Source organism: Schistocerca americana, chromosome 1 (genome assembly GCF_021461395.2).
Source record: "Schistocerca americana isolate TAMUIC-IGC-003095 chromosome 1, iqSchAmer2.1, whole genome shotgun sequence".
Lineage (NCBI taxonomy): Eukaryota > Metazoa > Arthropoda > Insecta > Orthoptera > Acrididae > Schistocerca > Schistocerca americana.
The window spans coordinates 253,706,790-253,724,761 of record NC_060119.1 but is presented as its reverse complement, the minus strand read 5'-3'; the positions used below and the strand labels follow the sequence as shown (position 1 = coordinate 253,724,761).

At 38.7% G+C, this 17,972-nt stretch overlaps 1 protein-coding gene across 1 annotated transcript in view; it reads right to left on the bottom strand.

The window, feature by feature from the left end:
* LOC124623192 (DNA-dependent protein kinase catalytic subunit-like) overlaps window positions 1-17,972 on the bottom strand; it is a 565,210-nt gene that overhangs the window by 288,347 nt on the left and 258,891 nt on the right. The window contains exons 22-24 of the mRNA XM_047149022.1: window positions 7,593-7,754; window positions 6,002-6,267; window positions 455-736 (exon numbers count right to left, since the gene is read on the bottom strand). Of these exons, the coding sequence (XP_047004978.1) occupies window positions 455-736; window positions 6,002-6,267; window positions 7,593-7,754 (710 nt within the window). The remainder of the gene's footprint in view (window positions 1-454; window positions 737-6,001; window positions 6,268-7,592; window positions 7,755-17,972) is intronic.

Sequence of the window (17,972 nt, the reverse complement as noted above, 5' to 3'; positions counted from 1 at the left end):
TGGACGGCTATAGAGGCAGCATGGCACTGTTTCTGTAGGGGGCTTTCGACGACTTGTCGAGTCCATGCCACATCAAGTTGCACTACAGTGGGCAAAAGCAGATCTGACATAATATTAGGAGACATCCTGTGACTTTTGCCACCTCAGTGCAATGTTTCTCAGGCCAATTCTTACTTTTCGATTAGCTGTTCCACATTGCTAGTCTCTTCAAGCTTCGTTTTTTTATCACTGAGGAGGTTTCCTTTTAACACAATTTTTTAAAGGAATTTACACTTTTGCAATCAATCTATTATTCTACCATTTTTCTTTTATCCTGCTGCAGAAGGACATGCATTATAATACCCTTCAACAACAGACATTTCAGTTACATCTATGAAAAATGAAAAATAGGAGGGATAAAGATAACAAAGAAACTGAAGAAATATGTATGAAGAGTGAACTGTTTTGTACATACCATAGACTTTGATCTTCGGCATTGCTGACATTAACCAGTCCCGGGAGCAAGTCCAGGGTTCTATTTTTCTCATGCAGAGACAGATTTTCTGAAGTTATTATCTCTCTAAGCCAAATATGTATGGCAGCGTACCGTGTAAAGCAACCAACTGGCTGCTTAAGCAGCCTCACAGTTTGTACCAGTAGGTCCACAACCTGCCATTTCCTTGTTGGTATGTCATTTGCCCAGTTCTTCAACAACTCCCAAGATGCCAAAACTTTGCATCCCAAACCATCTGCAACACTGTTGACACAATACTGCCAAGTTATTCACTTGATTTCATAAAAAAAAGATACTTTAAAACAAGAAACAGAAAGTCCATGACGGAATAGCATCAATATTACGAAAAGGGTTGATTGCTACTCACCACATAGAGAAGGTGTTGAGTTGCAGACAGGCACATTTACAGGACTACTGAACATTTAAACTTTTGGCAAAAAGCAAGCGATCACAACTCCCCTACAAGCTTACAAGTTTTTTAATTGTTACTGTCTGCCACTCAACGCCCAGTCTATGAGGTGAGTAGCAATTTATCCTTCTCATAAATCTGCTGTTAAAAGATGGTTTAATTTGCTTAGCCTGCGGGGAAGTTACTAGACATAAAATGTTTTCATATCGACTTCACTTGCATAAATTTGAGTGTACAAGATGCGAAATTGTTGTATAAAGATGACTTTCTTCATCTGCAAAACTAAGTTTACAGACAGGAAACTTAATAATAGTACATTAATCAGTCTGGTTCTCATTCCCCATTAATGTGAGTCAAGTATCTTATGACAGTCACCTCAAGTTTCAGTTGTAGTTTTTATACTTAGCATTTTAAGGGACCTGCAAGAAGGCATTATTTTATCTCCCAGGAAATAATTAAGTACAATACACTTCCCCAATACTGGTTTGCAGCCTGTAAGTGACAGTGTAAAAAGAAAAAAAAAGGTGCACTGAGGAAGGTGATATTGCTACTAGATTTTACATTGGGATTTCTTTACATTAGAAAGATGTAAGGAAGCAACAGTGACTTCATAGACACACCATCTGGCAAAGGTAAGAAGCATAATTAATAGTCAAATAAACAAGGTGGAAAAAGGAAGATCTTAAGTTAAGCAAAAGTCTCGCAGTAGAATTTATCATACAACAAAATCTGCAATTGTCCAGAGTATTGTCTGGCGTAATACAAGTGGGTATTACCACTCTGAAAAGTAAAATGTGATTTAGTCATCTCAATACACACAATTCTCAAATAATTTGAATTGATGTATAAGAGACGTGTCAAGTTTTAAAATACAAATATTTTTAGGGGAAATACGAAAGTTTAAATTATTTTATAAACTTTTCTGAGATACAGCAACACAAATACTTATTATAGTTTCCGTACTAAAAAATATAAAATTACTTTTCCAAAATGATAAACTGTCCTCAAAAATTCTTCAATACAATAACAGCACTTTTCCATCAGAATGGTAAAGTCATCTGCTCCGTGCCTAATGTTTAACATATTGCTGCCTTTCACTCAGTAGTAAAGTTATATCTTGGCATACTGTGGTCTTTGGGCACACAGCTGCAAACCATAGGTTGTAAGTTTAAAATTCTCCCTGTGGCATATGCTGCAGTTGGGGTGGGAATGGAAACATTAAATTATTCAGTTTATTTGCTACGTAATTAATGTGTACCTTCCAATTTATTTTCCTGTAAGGGTTTAGGTCTAAGAACTTTATGAAGTTTGCTTCTGTGATATCCTGATCACTGCAAAAAGTTTTTTTATTTCACTTCAGTCTAATTATTTAGCTTCAAACTGCACTATTTTGATTTCATTTACTTCACTTTCAGTCAATTTTGATGGAACCAAGAAACCAATTTTTCTAAAGTATTTTAGCACTTTTTGGAATTCTTTCAGGTGCCTAATTTTCAATCACAACTGATGTATCATCAGCAAATAAGACTGACTGAACATCAACAGTAAGTGGTAGGTCATTTGTGTATAACTGGAACAGATAGGGGTCCAATACTAAACCTTGGTGGATTCTCTGGGAAATTGTTTTCCCAGTTCAAGGAGTAATTGCTTTAGTCTCAAGTCCCAATTAATTGTTGTTTCCTACCCCCGAAGTAACAGTTGAAACATTATAAAACAGTATCCCTGAATCCATATATATCTGTAATTTGTGAAGAAATGAGGACAGGTTCACTGACCTGAATACTTGTGGCAGATCACAGAATAATCAAGTGACCTTCTTACCCTTACCTAATGTGGAGCAAATTTTCTGAGTAAATTCATTGATGGCGTTTACAGTGCCTTTTCCTTGTTGGAATACAAACTGATTTTTAAAAACTATGTCATTTATAATATTAAATTTTGAGTCTGTTTTGCAGTGAACTTTTCAAACACTTTAGAGAAGACCATCAGAAGACAGATATGGTGATAATTCCCTACATCCAACATCAACCACTTTTTGAATAACAGTTTTATATTGGCATATTTCAATACGTTTGGTAAACATTCCTGCTCTATGGGCTGATTTATAATACTCAACAGTAGTTCGAAAATGATATCAGAAGGTATCCTGATCACAGATGTTTTTTGATGACAGTAATTCATTTTCAACATGTCTTTGGGTGATTTTCTCAAACATGTTTCAAAAGATGCATTCTGGCTGTTTACCACACTTATGAACATAGGTTGTCATATCTATATCTGATCTGGATACATTTAAGAATAATTCATTGGAACAGTTGGACATCTGAACACTGATTCAGATGAGGACATCCAAGAGGATGTTTCAGAGTTGTTGGTATTTTGCTGTTACTTCTTCTTCCCCTTCTTCTTCTCCTCAGTGAGCACAGGCCCTGTAGACCATGCGCTGCATCAATGATCTGTTTCCACCGCCTTCTATCTCTCACAGTCTCTCTCCACCGTGTGGAAATTCCTAATACTGTGATGTCCTTCTCTATGTCATCTTTCCACTTTGTATGAGGTCGGCCCAATGGTCTTGTTGCCTGGAGGGTTCCTTCAAATGCTTTCTTGGTAATCCTATTGTTTTCCATTCTAGCCAAATATCCAGCCCATTGCTGTTACTGTAACTCACAACAGCAGTGACAATTTTAACAAAATGTTACTCCCGTCAAGTGACTAAGTCTGCATTATGAATTAAACACTATCCCTGAATGGTTAGTCAAAAAATATGCGAGATGATTACATGAAGAGAATGTCCTGTTGCCTGCTGTAGTCGGCAATAAATGGGCCACTGGCAACACTCGACCTTCAAGATTATGAGTAACTCTCAATCGAAATACAACAGAAGGTGTAGTAGACATGAGCAAAAGTTCTGATAAGAAAGAACTACTGCTTCTCTTTAAATCTGCCACAAAGTACAGCAGAATGCAGAAACTACACAGTAATTAAGAATGTAAGGCTGTCACAAAATAGAAGGTTGGTTTGAACACTGCAGTCCCATTTGAGGTGGTATGTCCTTGCCTTCCTCCAATTTTTGAACTGGCTTATCCAGCCAGTTTCAGGAGGATTTTCAACCAGTATTGCAAACTTCAGTGCAACTCGACATGTTCACATTAACAAGTACGGTCTGAGGTGAAAGAACTGATCAATGACAGACGCAAATGTTAAGACTGACTGGGGATCAAATCACAGATGTCTGGATCCATAGTCGAACACTAACACTGAGCGACACACAAAATAAAGACTATGGTGAATTTCCCAATTTTAGTAAGGAATTTTGTTCACGTGTAGACTTTTACTTTGGTTATTTTCAAGTTCATTATGAACTGTTAGAATCAACATACAGCCTCACTGAACTGAAGGCCTCAAAAATGAAAAATAACTGTGAGACAGCCCATACCACCACATGAAATATTTTCAGTTTGTTTGAGTCAAGCATCCATTTTATGATGACAATACTTATTTTCTTTTATTACTTATCATACCTTGGTAAATGTAACACCAACTGCATGACATTGTTACTTACACACTTTCCAATATGTAGAATGGTTTCAAGAAAGTGGAATTACACTATGTTTAAAAAAATACAGAAGTCAAAAGTGTGCCATCAGTAATGGAATACAAACAAATAAGGTCCAAAACAACTTTCTCCAACATCAAAATTCATATATCAGTTTCATACACCTTGCTGATACAAGAAAATTTAGAATGAGACATTATTCATTCCCAAGGTATAAATTTGGCGTGTGGAAGCTGTAACTTACCAAACGAAAGTGTTGGTATGTAGATAGAGACAATATAAACAACAAAAAACACACAAACACACACACACAAATTTCAAGCTTTCGCAACCCAAGGTTGCTTCATGAGGAAAGAGGGAAGGAGCGGGAAAGACAAAAGGATGTGGGTTTTTAAGGGAGAGGGTAAGGAGTCATTCCAATCACAAGAGCGGAAAGACTTACCTTAGGGGGAAAAAAAGGACAGGTGGACACACACACACACACACACACACACACACACACACACACACACACATATATATATATCTGTCCGCACATACACACACAGGATGGATGTGTGTGTGTGTGTGTGTGTGTGTGTGTGTGTGTGTGTGGGCGTGCGCGCTCTAGCAAGTGTATACTTGTCCTTTTCTCCCGTCTAAGGTAAGTCTTTCCGCTCCCGGGATTAGAATGACTCCTTACCCTCTCCCTTAAAACCCACATCCTTTCATCTTTCCCGCTCCTTCCCTCTTTCCTGATGAAGCAACCTTGGGTTGCGAAAGCTTGAAATTTGTGTGTGTGTTTGTGTGTTTTTTATTGTTTATATTGTCTCTATCAACATACCAACACTTTCATTTGGTAAGTTACAGCTTCTTTGTTTTAAGATATATTTTTCCTACGTGGAATGTTTCCCTCATATTTTTACAATAAACAAAATACTACTTTCAAAGTGCTGGCACTTAGTAATTACATTTTCTCTACATATATTGTAGTACAGCAGGTAGAGCACAATGATATGTCTGATCTTATGTTTTTCAGTAAACTATTCTTTAAAGAATCACTCGCAGAAAGCAAAATAATTATTAATACACTTATGTATGTTACATGTATCAAATCAACTGTGCATCAAAATTGACTTAAAAATTGAGAAAGCATTCTTGACTAGAGCACAGCGATCGGTATAAAATGTTGAAAATCAATAAAAACAGTCTTGGTTGCATTTTCAGATTTTTTACTTGTTGGCAATCGGTTTTGGCTCTTTCCTCGGACCATCTTCAGGCTTACACCACCATTATGGCTGCTGGTTGTGGTAGATGGAGCGAGATCTGTAGAAGTACAGTTGTCACTGCTCAGTGACAACCATACGTCTACAGATCTCACTCCATCTGCTGCCACCAGCAGCCAATATAACAGTTTAAGCCTAAAGATGGTCCGAGGAAAGGGACGAAACCAGTTGCCGACAAATATAAAATCTGAAAACGAGATTGAGACTATTTTTATTAAAACTGACTTAATTTGCAGGCTGACAGATCATCTTATTTTGCATACCATTTAACATCATACCTCAATTCTAGCTTGGCATCTTTATGTGCAGCACGTTGTAATAGCTGCTCAAGAAATCTTAGTGGCCAGCCACTTCTCTCTGGCTGCAAACTATCCCCGATAAGCAGCTCTACAACACGGAAAACTCCAGAATGTTTTCTTAGTAATCCATCCAACACTGGCTCACGTAGCTGTGCAAGGAAGTGCTCACCGTGACGTACCATGGCTGCCTTTTCTGTGACATACACTTTCGGTCCATAAAGCAGAAGATTGATCAATTCATCAATCTGCAATGCATTCATGTGGTTGAGAATTGTGTTAACCCATTGACTACATATTATAGAGCCTTTTATAATTATTTGAATCTACAAAAATAATTGCTTTTAGAAATTAATATACTTTGTGATCTTTGAAGCTATCTAACCACAACTGATAATAGTTTGGGAGCTTGTTTTGGAGTCCAGACAGCAAGTGACAGATCTCCAGTAAAGGTGCATCACGAAGTAAGCTATTGAAACAGGCATCAAAAATGTTAATATCAACTGAGTTTCAGAGTCAAAAACTTGGATATTCCCATACAGTGTACATTTATTTATTTTTTACAACAAGGAGCTTAAATTCTATTACACCATTATCACTGCTGACCTCTGCCAAATTTGTATTAAAACAGAATTTAAAATATATCAATGAATAGTCAAGCAAAACACCTTTTGGAAGCAAAATTTCTTCGCTAATGTTCAAGAAGAGTAACAAACGCTGAAAGAATTTGAAGAGAAACATCTTACACAATGTAGAAATGGAATGTACGCCACGGAGTCCATTCAACTCAAAGGTAATAAGGGAAGGTATTACTTTTACTTCTTAAATCAATTATATTTCCTCAAGCACTTGCCAGTATCAAATTTATGATTATATCAGTGGTTTCGAAATAAAAATTCATTGTCAGGAAACAAACTTCAAGACTCAAGTGCAGGAAATGTGTTAGTCACCAATAAGTAAATCCAGAATGTAATTCTCAAACCAACTGGTTAATACGGGTTGTAGAATATTTAGTTTCATTTATATATTTTACTGACAACAGGGTGTAACCTTGCAGAATGATTTTAAGCTAACTTAATAATACTAAATGAAGTTATTAATTAATACATTTAACAGCTTTACAACATCAATGTATTAAAATAAATAAATGTTTCAGAGAACTGGAAATATATTAAAGAATCCAAAATCTTTCAGGATTTATTTGGCATTCAAAACAAATCAAAGAATGCTTACGACTAGTTAAGAAGCTGTTACACGTAATTGATAGTAATGAAAGGACTGCATGAGCATTTTACCACGGAGTACTTTATTATATTTTAAGTGGAGTTGATGAATAATATTCTTTAAAAAAAAACACAAATTAATACTTTGTTTAGCAGTAGACAGAAATAAGTCTAAATACATTGATCACATCTTGTAAGAAAAATGAAGTGTCTCCTTTTCTGCCAGAACTTTCGATAAAGTATTTAAAACAAATAAAAATTTATTTTTTAAATTGGCACTTGAGTATTAATGCTATTGCTAATTTAACACAACAATTTTTGTTCTCACAATATTCCATCTAATAACTTACTTCTCCATCTGCAAGAAAAGCCAGTTCAATCAACAATTTTGCATATACTTTTCCACTTGGTTGTAGATTTATGGCAACCTTTGGGACACTTTCATTGATCACAATGCTAGAAAGAAGTTTCTCAAAAATTTCTTTGCTAAATGATTGCTGTGATGAATGTCTCTGGAAAAAAAGGAAAGTATGCATATGAAACATCAGTACCCACAAACACAACAGATACTTCATTAATTAAAACTTCAGGGCTGAATTGCCGTGGTCCATATATAAAATTTCTTCTCCTTCCTGACGTTTCGTTGCCTACTGCGGGCATCTTCCGAGGTGAGTTGGCGACTGGCTGCTAGGCACTGGAGGTTCCGCTTACATAGAGCGCTTAGATGGAGCCACCACTCATCACGTGCTTTCAACTTTAAAACTATCTCTGGCTAGTGCCATATCTCTCGATTGCAGGTAATCGATTGTCACTTCATTGGTGCAAAGTAGACTGCCATATCTTGTCTAGTTTTAATCCTTCTTCTTTTTTATTAAAATTATTTTCGTGCTTGTGGATCTCTATAGCTCCTCTCGCAGGTATAATAATGTCAGGTCCTAGCTATCACGTTTCTCTCACTAAATTTTATGTCGTGATCACAGTCTTTGAAAACTGTGTTCCGTTACAGCTGATTTGTCAATTTGTTCCAATCTACAGTTCCTTTTGTGTTCCGCTAGGCGGGTATTAACACTCCTTTTAGTTGCCCAATATAAACCATGCCATAGCTACACGGAATTTTATACACACCTGGGGTGGCTAACGGGTGTTGTGCGTCTTTCACCAATCTTAAGCTTTCACTAATTTTCTTCGTAGGTCGAAAGATTGTCTCCACTTGAAACTTGGCCAAAACTTTCCCAATACAGTCCGTGATGTTATGAATAAATGGAAGAAAAACTTTTCCAGCCGACGGTTGTTGTTGCCGTGTATTTTCGGACACTTTCCTTCTAGGGTGGAGTGCTCGATCTATCTTGTTGTCAGTGTACCCATTTCTCTTGAAGGCCGTTCGCAAATGGCTTAACAACGTAGCAAAAAAGCGGGTGAACAAAGTTGCTATGTTGTCGTGACACTGGGACAGTTCCAAAGTTTTTGAAGGCGAGAAGAATGTTCCATTCAGTGCAAGCGAACCGAATTTATTTACGCATGGAATTGACGATGCTGTGGGAGCGGATCCACCAAACCCGTCAAGGAATTGTGGTAACTAGTAGTCAATTGTTAAATCTTCATTTATGTACTAGCAACACTATGCGGTTGGGTGACTGGAATAAGGTGGATAGATTAACATTTAGATATATGGAACTTAGGGCAGAAGTGTCTTCTAATAGACAGAAGAAGTAGTTTGAGCATTTACAAAAACAGGAAACATTGATTACAGACAGTTCCCATACAGTTATAAACTTGTCCGGGAAAGAACTATCCAAGGAGCAAGTCTCTGTTCTCTCAAAAGGAGGTAATTTTGCTATCACTCCATCACAGATTCCCATGGAAGATATTGTTGCCAATATAGAAGCAGAGATTCGTCTGTTATCACCGCATTCTGCCGATGAATTCAGGATGGAAACAGCCAGGATATTATGTATAGCCAAGCCACCCACCAGTAATTTACCCCTAGGAGAAAGGAAATCGTTACGGGAGATTAATGCGGACAGGAATATTATTTCTGATAAGGGTAACGCTACTATTGTGATGAAGAGTGAGGATTATCATAAGAAGATCAGGGCCCTCTTGGATCCTACCACCTATAAAAAAGTGAAAAAGGACCCTACAACAAAAGTGTTAAGTGCTACCCAGCGATTAATAAAAAACTCTTCCATTCCTACAGAAAATAAAAAAATACCTTTGCAAAACGGAAGCTTACCCTTCTAGACTGTAAGGGTTACCTAAGATACACAAGCCCCGTGTCCCATTGAGACCGATAGTAAGTGCCATTGGGGCTCCTACTCAAGAGCTGGCTAGATATCTTGCTTCTTTGTTGCAATCGGATACAGGTAAAACTGACAATCATATTAAAAATTCCGTGCATTTTATCGAAAAATTGAGGGAGATCACAGTTAGTCCAAGTGACATCCTTGTCAGTTTCGATGTAGTATCCCTCTTCACCATGGTCCCTGTTGACGAAGCTCTTTCTTACATAGCTGATATGTTTCCTACTGATATAATAGCTTTGTTTCGACATTGTCTATCCTCGACTTATTTTCAATATCACAACAAGTTTTATGAACAAATTGATGGGGCAGCCATGGATAGCCCTCTGAGCCCAGCTATTGCTAATCTATTTATGGAATTTTTCGAACAACAAATGCTGCAGTCTGCCAAAAAAAGCCCTTTGAAATGGTATCGATACGTGGATGACACCTTTGTGATATGAAATCATGCTGAAGAGGAACGAAGTGATTTTTTGGTGCACATAAACAGTTTCAATCCAAAGATACAATTCACCACGGAGAAAGAGAGTAATGGACAACTAAATTTTTTGGATGTATTGGTTACTAAACGGGCAGATGGGACTATAGGGCACAAGGTATATAGGAAAGACACAGACACACCGATCGTCACCTACATAAGGGTTCGAATCATCATCCTCGGCAGAAGAGAGGAGTCATAAAAACTTTAGTGGACAGGGCTAATAATATCTGTGAGTCAATTTATTTGCAAAATGAATTAAGCCATTTGCGAATGGCCTTCAAGAAAAATGGGTACACTGATAACGAGATAGATCGAGCACTCCACCCTAGAAGAAAAGTGTCCAAAAATACACGGCAACAACAACCGTCGGCTGGAAAAGTTTTTCTTCCATTTATTCATAACATCATGGACCATATTGGGAAAGTTTTGGCCAAGTTTCGAGTGGAGACAATCTTTCGACCTACCAAGAAAATTAGTGAAAGTTTAAGATCGGTGAAAGACGCATAACACCCATTAGCCACCCCAGGTGTGTATAAAATTCCGTGTAGCTGTGGCATGGTTTATATTGGAACAACTAAAAGGAGTGTTAATACCCGCCTAGCAGAACACAAAAGGAACTGTAGATTGGAACAAATTGACAAATCAGCTGTAGCAGAACACATTTTCAAAGACGGTGATCATGAAATAAAATTTAGTGAGACAAACATGATAGCTAGGACCTCACATTATTATACCCGCATGTATAGAGAAGCTATAGAGATCTACAAACACGAAAAATAATTTTAATAATAAAGAAGAAGGATTAAAACTAGACAACAAAGTGACAATCGATTACCTGTAATCGAGAGAGATGGCACTAGCCAGAGATAGTTTTAAAGTTTAAAGCACGTGATGAGTGGTGGCACCATCTAGCCGCTCTATATAGGCGGGACCTCCAGTGCCTAGCAGCCAGTCACCGACTCACCTCGGAAGATGTTGCCCGCAGTAGGCAACGAAACGTCAGGAAGGAGTAGTAGTTTTATATATGGACCACGGCAATTCAGCCTGTAAGTTTCAATTAATGAAGATACCAGCTGTGAAAGCTTACATGTTATGACAACAGATAGTTATTAATTAATACATTTAATAGCAGTTATCACGTATTCCCTCAGTTGAACTAGTTTACAACATGAACATATTAAAACAAGTAAATAAAAAGTTATTACTAGAAGGAATGCTTTGTAACTGAGTTTTGTGTTTCAATAGTGTGCATCATGCCACCTCGAGCAAAAGGTAAAGTTTTTGCAAGACAGAAGGTTCACAGCAGCATCTTATATGTACGAAGAGAAGTGATTACTGTCAGTTCCATCATACAAATTTTATTTTTCTTATTTGCAGATGATACAATACTAGCCTTTTTACTGAACAGAGGGAACAATGACATTGGTATTAATGAATTAAAAAATGCTATTCAACAAGTGTCAACTTTATGGCAAAATTAATATTGTTTTAATACATATAAATTAAACATTTACAAATTAAGACTGATATGTTACTTTTGTTGTATGAGATCATCTTAAGAGAGCAAACAGTATGTTGAATGAAGAAGGATAAGAAGAACATTTTATATTAGTTACATATTTTGTAAATATTTGATAGAAGGTGTAAATAATAATTGATATTACTGACAAAGTAACATAAATGAAAATTGTTGACACTGTGCGTGTCAACTCCAAGGCAATAAATTTAAACCTCCTAGTTTTTAATCAAGACAATTCAAAATAAACACTTTTATTTCTTCTTCTTAATGCTTTGCAGAACCTAAGATAGTAAATGCTCAAAAGTTAACCAAAGTAATTTCAGTTGCAGAATGTTTGAGAATCACGAACGTACCGTCATTTGAACATTGGACAGGCTCTGGTATGGATGACATAGTAATAAGCATCCCTGATGTAGAGAAACAGCGGAAAGATTTGAAAGCATATAAATCACAATGTATGGATGGAATCTCAATTCAGTTTTACAAAGAGTACTCAACAGCATTAGCCCCTTACCTAGCCTGCATGAATCTCTCGGTCAGCACAAAGTTCCACGTGACTGGAAAAAAGCACAAGTGACTCTAGTATATAAGAAGGGCAGAAGAATGGACCCGCAAAATTACAGACCAATATCCCTAATTTTAGTTTGCTGCAGAATCCTTGAACATATTCTCAAGTTCGAATATAATGAACTTTCTTGTGATTGAGAAGCTCATATCCATGAATCAGCAACTTGCCCATTTCTTATATGATATACTGCGAACTACGGGTGAAGGCCAACAGGCAGATACCATATTTCTAGGTTTTCGGAAGGTGTTTCACATGGTACCCCACTGCAGACTTAACGAAGATACAAGCATATGGAATAAGTTCACAAATATGTGAGTGGCTCGAAGACTTCTTACCTAATAGAACCCAGTATGTTGTCCTCGACAGCAAGTGTTCATCAGAAGCAAGTGTATTGTCGTAAGTGTTATAGGGAAGTATGATAGAACTGCTGTTGTTCTCAATACACATAAATGATTTGTCGGACAGGGTGGGCAGCAATCTGTGTTTGTTTGCTGATGATGCTGTGGTGTATGGTATGCTGAGTGACTACAGGAAGATACAGGATGACTTAGACAAAATTTCTAGTTTGTATGATGAATGGCAACATTGTCAGGAACAACTGACTGTCTTCACTGCTGCTGTGTTGGCCTTATACAGGCCGTAGATGGCTTATGATTGATCACCATGTGATTGGTCGGCAATTATGTACTGCTGTCGCAGACATTGTCAATGACTGCGCTGGTGGCACCACTACTTCCATGGGAATGTTAACACTGCAAGGAATGTCTCTGCTGCTTCTCTGCATCGAGTGCTCATTTTCATGCATCGCTCAGATAATTTCTGCTACCACCGTTAAAGTTCTTTTCTCTCATTCTTATTTCAACAGCTTCCTTAATAACAGAATCCCAGTATGTGGAGGCATTGGTCAAAATTTTTGTTTCATCAAGTAGTATTTTATGTATGTTAGTGAGGCTGTGCTCCACAACTGCCTATTTCACTAGTTCCCAATTTTTAATATGCCTGTGGTGTTCTGCACAGCGATCGGAAACTGTACAGATGGTCGGACCTATATAATTACTTCCACTCTCACAGGTTTTAAGACATTTGTACGTACTGTCCTCCAATAATGATGTCATATTGCTATGATATTTGGTGGCATTAAAAACAACAGTGGCTTTCCTTTGCCCTCTTACACCACATACTATACCCATTGTGGATCTTATCAGTGGACTAGAACAGGCGGAGACAGGCGGAGTGACATCTTGCACAGGATGCCGCCGACAAAGTGAGACTTATTACCAGTCGCTTTTTGTCCTCAGCTAAGCCTCCAAAATCTAATATCAGCAGAGAGGAGAGAGGGGGGCTCCATTTACTTTGGAGAGATGAAGATCTTGTTCTATTACCTGCTGACAAAGGAAATGCCACCGTCGTTCTTGATACCATCGAATAGCATAGCAAAATGATATCACTATTGGAGAACAGTAAGAACAAATGACTTAAATGAGACCCAGCTTTGATGTACAGCAGGAAAACTATGAAGCTACTGAAGAACTCCGGTCTACCACATGATGTTACATAAAATCTCAGAGTCTGAGCTCCTAGACCTTCCAGGTTGTACAGACTACCGAAGATCCATCAGGATAATGTTCCTTTAAGACCTATTGTCAGTGCAATTGTTTCTCCTACCTACAATTTGGCCAAATACCTAACAAAGTTGATGACACCTATAGTTGGCTGTTGTGAACATCACATCAAAAACTCCCAGGTGTTCACTGAGAAACTCATATAGATTATAGTTGGTCCAAATGACATTTTAGTCAGCCTGGATGTGGTATCGCTGTTCACAAAAGTTCCTGTGGAGGACACTTTGAAAATGCTGGCGGGTTTTTTTCCTCCTGAAACTATAAAGCTGTTCTGGCATGTGATGATGACCACCTGCTTCTTGTATGGTAGTAAATTTTATGAAATGATGGATGGTATGGCGATGGGGTCTCCATTGTCTCCTTCATTGGCTAACTTTTTTATGGAGAATTTTGAAGAACGTGCATTAAATTCAACACCCCTCCATCCATCCTTATTTTATCATTATGTTGACAATACATTTATGGTCTGGCCACACAGCACAGAAGAGCTTGAATAATTCATGGAACAGATGAACAGCAGACATCCGGACATCTGATTCAATGTCAAGATGGAGAAAGAAGGAGGGTTCCCATTCTTACATGTTTTAGTACAATGAAAGGTAGACAGGCATCTCGGCCGCTCTGTGTACCACAAGCTGATTTATTCTGATTTATATCTTAATGCACAGTGTTTCCATCATCCTGTTCAGAAGAGAGCTGTTTTGAACACGTTGGTATGTAGAGCAAAACCTGTTTCTGACGAGGACCACTTGAAATCTGAAATTAACCATCTGAAGTACTTGTTCCAAAAGAATGGTTATGGTGCACAAGATATAAAGGCAGCATTCTACAAGAAAAGGAAACATGAAAATGATGCAGACTCACAGGATGAACCACCATTCGTGGATCATCCTTTTTGTGGAGCTATATCAAATAAAATAGGAAGAGTCCTGGGTAGACGGAGTATAAGACCAATTTTTCGTCATTCTAAGAAAATTAAGGAGATGATGCGCCCTGTTACATACAGTCTTGGCCTCAGGGTTGCTGGAATTTATAATATCCCCTTTGAGTGTGGAAGCAATTATATAGGTCAGACCATTCGTACCATTTCTGACCACTGTGCAGAATACCAATGGTATATTAAAAAAATGGAACTAGTGAAATGGGCAACTGCGCAGCACAGCCTCACTAACAAACATAAAATACTATTTGACGAAACAAAAATTTTGTCCAATACCTCCACGTACTGGGATTCTGTTATTCAGGAGGTTGTTGAAATAAGAATGAGCGAGAAGAACTTTAACAGTGGTAACAGAAATTATCTGAGTGATGCATGAAAATGAACACTCACTGCAGAGAAGCAGCAGAGACATTCCTTGCAGTGTTAACGTTCCCACGGAAGCAGTGGCGCCACCAGCGCAGTCATTGACACCATCTGTGACAGCAGTACGTAATCGCCAACCAATCAGAAGCTGTCCACAGGCTATATAAGGTCCCCACAGCAGCAATGAAGACTGACTGTTGCTCCTGAGAATGAAGATGGAGGCTATCGTTGAAAGCTTGAGATTTTATCCTGAATTGATACATCAAGAAAACTGAGAATGTTTTACATATCATTGCTACTGCAAAAGACTTTGTTCTCACAGTCTGATTTTACTATCTGCAAGTCACTTGGCAATGACAGACTTCACCTCAAAAAACTATCCCAACTTCTCCTAAACTACCTGAACAGTGGTATTTCCCTTCCTGTCCCTCTGCAGCTTTCTAAACAGCCACAACATCAACCACCACTCCACTCCTACAAACTGAGCTTGGCCAATCTTCTTAACATCCCACAGCCTCCACCACTGCCTCTCAGACCACGAATAATCCATAATCCCAAGAACCAGTCACAACAGTAGTGTCCTTGAGCTCTCATCTAAAGCACTCTCCCCTCCTTAATTATCTGTATTATCTGAGGGCTTCACTTTCAGCCCTAAACCTGCATTTCATCACTGTGTTTTGGTGAAGAACCTCCTTTCCTTCACACGTAATATCCATTGGAAATATCACTTTGCAACCAAACCCCAAAATCTTTCCAACAGCAAACCATTGAACCCTGACTTGAACAATTCAGACAATGATCCCAACTTGATCCACCACCACTACCTCAAAATCATCCCTTACAAGCCTTCCAAGAACTCCTCACATCCAGCACTGCCTCACAACCCTTCCTCAGATCCCTAGAACATGACCCTAACCCGTCCTCTGCAGAACTCTACGTTACCTAAAAGCTGATGACTAATGTCATTAGCCTCCCAGCAGACAAAGGATCTACCACCGTAGTACTTGACCGAAAGGAGTATTTTAGTGAAGGTCTACACCAGCTATCAGACACCTCTACATACAGCATCTGCCATCAAGATCCCATTCATGTGATTCAAATTGACCTGCAGTCCCTCATTAAAACCTCAGGCCCCTCACAAGAAATAAAACCTCAATCCATACAACTTCTCACAGCACCCAAACCATGCACCCCCACCTTTTACCTTCTTCTTAAGATCCACAAACCCTATCATCCTAACCATCCTATAGTTGCTGGCTTCAAAACACTGATCAAACACATATCTGCATTAGTTGATCAACACCTCCAACCTATGGTACAAAAACTCGCCTCCTACATCAAAGATACCAACCATTTCCTAGATCGTCTAAAATTTCCATTACACACCTTGCTTGTCACCACTGATGGCACCACATTCCCTTCGTACATGGTCTCTCTGTTGCTGAACATTTCCTCAGTCAGTACCCACCTGATTCCAAACCTATAACATCCTTCCTACTCACCTTAGACAACTTTATACTTACCGACAGCTACTTCACCTTTGAAGGGCAGACATACAAACAGATCAGAGGTACAGCAATGAGAACCAGGATTACTCCTTCCTATGCTAACCTTTACATGGGTCGCTTCGAGAATGCTTTCTTGGGAACCACAAGTCTTCAGCCCCTGGGATTTGTGTTTGATAGATTGATAACATCTTTAACAAATGTACTCATGTTGAGGCTGAGCTGCTAAAATTCATGGAATCTCTGAATACCTTCTCCCAATTAAATTTCATAAGGTCCTATTCCGAAAACCCATGTCACTTTCCTTGATGTTGATCTCATCCTCACCGAAGGCCAGTTACACATCTCCGTCCACATTAAACCTACCAACAAACAACAGTACTTACATTTTGACAGTTGCCATCCTTTCCATGTCAAACGTTCCCTTCCATACAGCCTTGGCATCTGAGGCAGACATATTTGTTCAGATGCAGGCTCTTTACAGTAAGACACCACCATTCTCACCTCAGCCTTCACTGCATGTAATTACCACAACAGCCTAGTTAAAAAGCAGATTTCCCAGGCCATCACATCCAATCCTGGTACTGCTGATCCCTCCACAAAACAGCTTCAGAGCACACCATTGGTGACTCTGTATTATCCTGGTCTGTAATGTGATAATCAGCTACTTCGACAGGGCCATGACTTCCTAAAATCAAGCCCTGAAACGAGATCCATTTTGTCTGAAATTTTGCCCACTACACCTAGAATAGCTCTCCGTCGCCCTCCCAATCTCTGCAATATTCTTGTCAGACCTTAAGCTCCTTCTGCACCCATCTCCCTACCCTATGGCTTCTATCCCTGTGATCATCCCCACTGCAAGACTTGCCCTATGCATCCTCCTACCACCACCTATAATAGCCCTATAACTGGCAAAACACATACTATCAAAGTGAGAGCCACCCGCGAAACGACACGTCATATACCAGCTATTATGTAAACACTGTTCAGCCTTCTACATGGGCGTGACTACCACCAAATTATCAATTAGGATGAATGGGCATAGGCAGAGGGCGTATACTGGCAACTCACAATATCCTGTTGCAGAGTATGCTCTGCAACATGAAATTCATGAAGTCTGCATCTGTTTCACCACAAGTGCTATCTGGATTATTCCTCCAGCCACCAATTTCTCAAAACTCTGCAGATGGGAACCAGCACTACAACATGTCCTTGGTTCTAACCACCCAACTGGCCTTAATTTATGTTAATTTCTTCCGACTCAGCTTTTCGTCATTGTAACTAATTTTTGCCTCACTTCGTTTTAGTTTTCTACATCTTTCATTGTCTTTCCCGTCTATTTTTCCACCACCCCCTCCCACCTCTGTTACGTGCAATGTACTTAGCTCCTCACTCTTATTAACTCGTGCAAGATGCTTTAGTAGTAATCTCT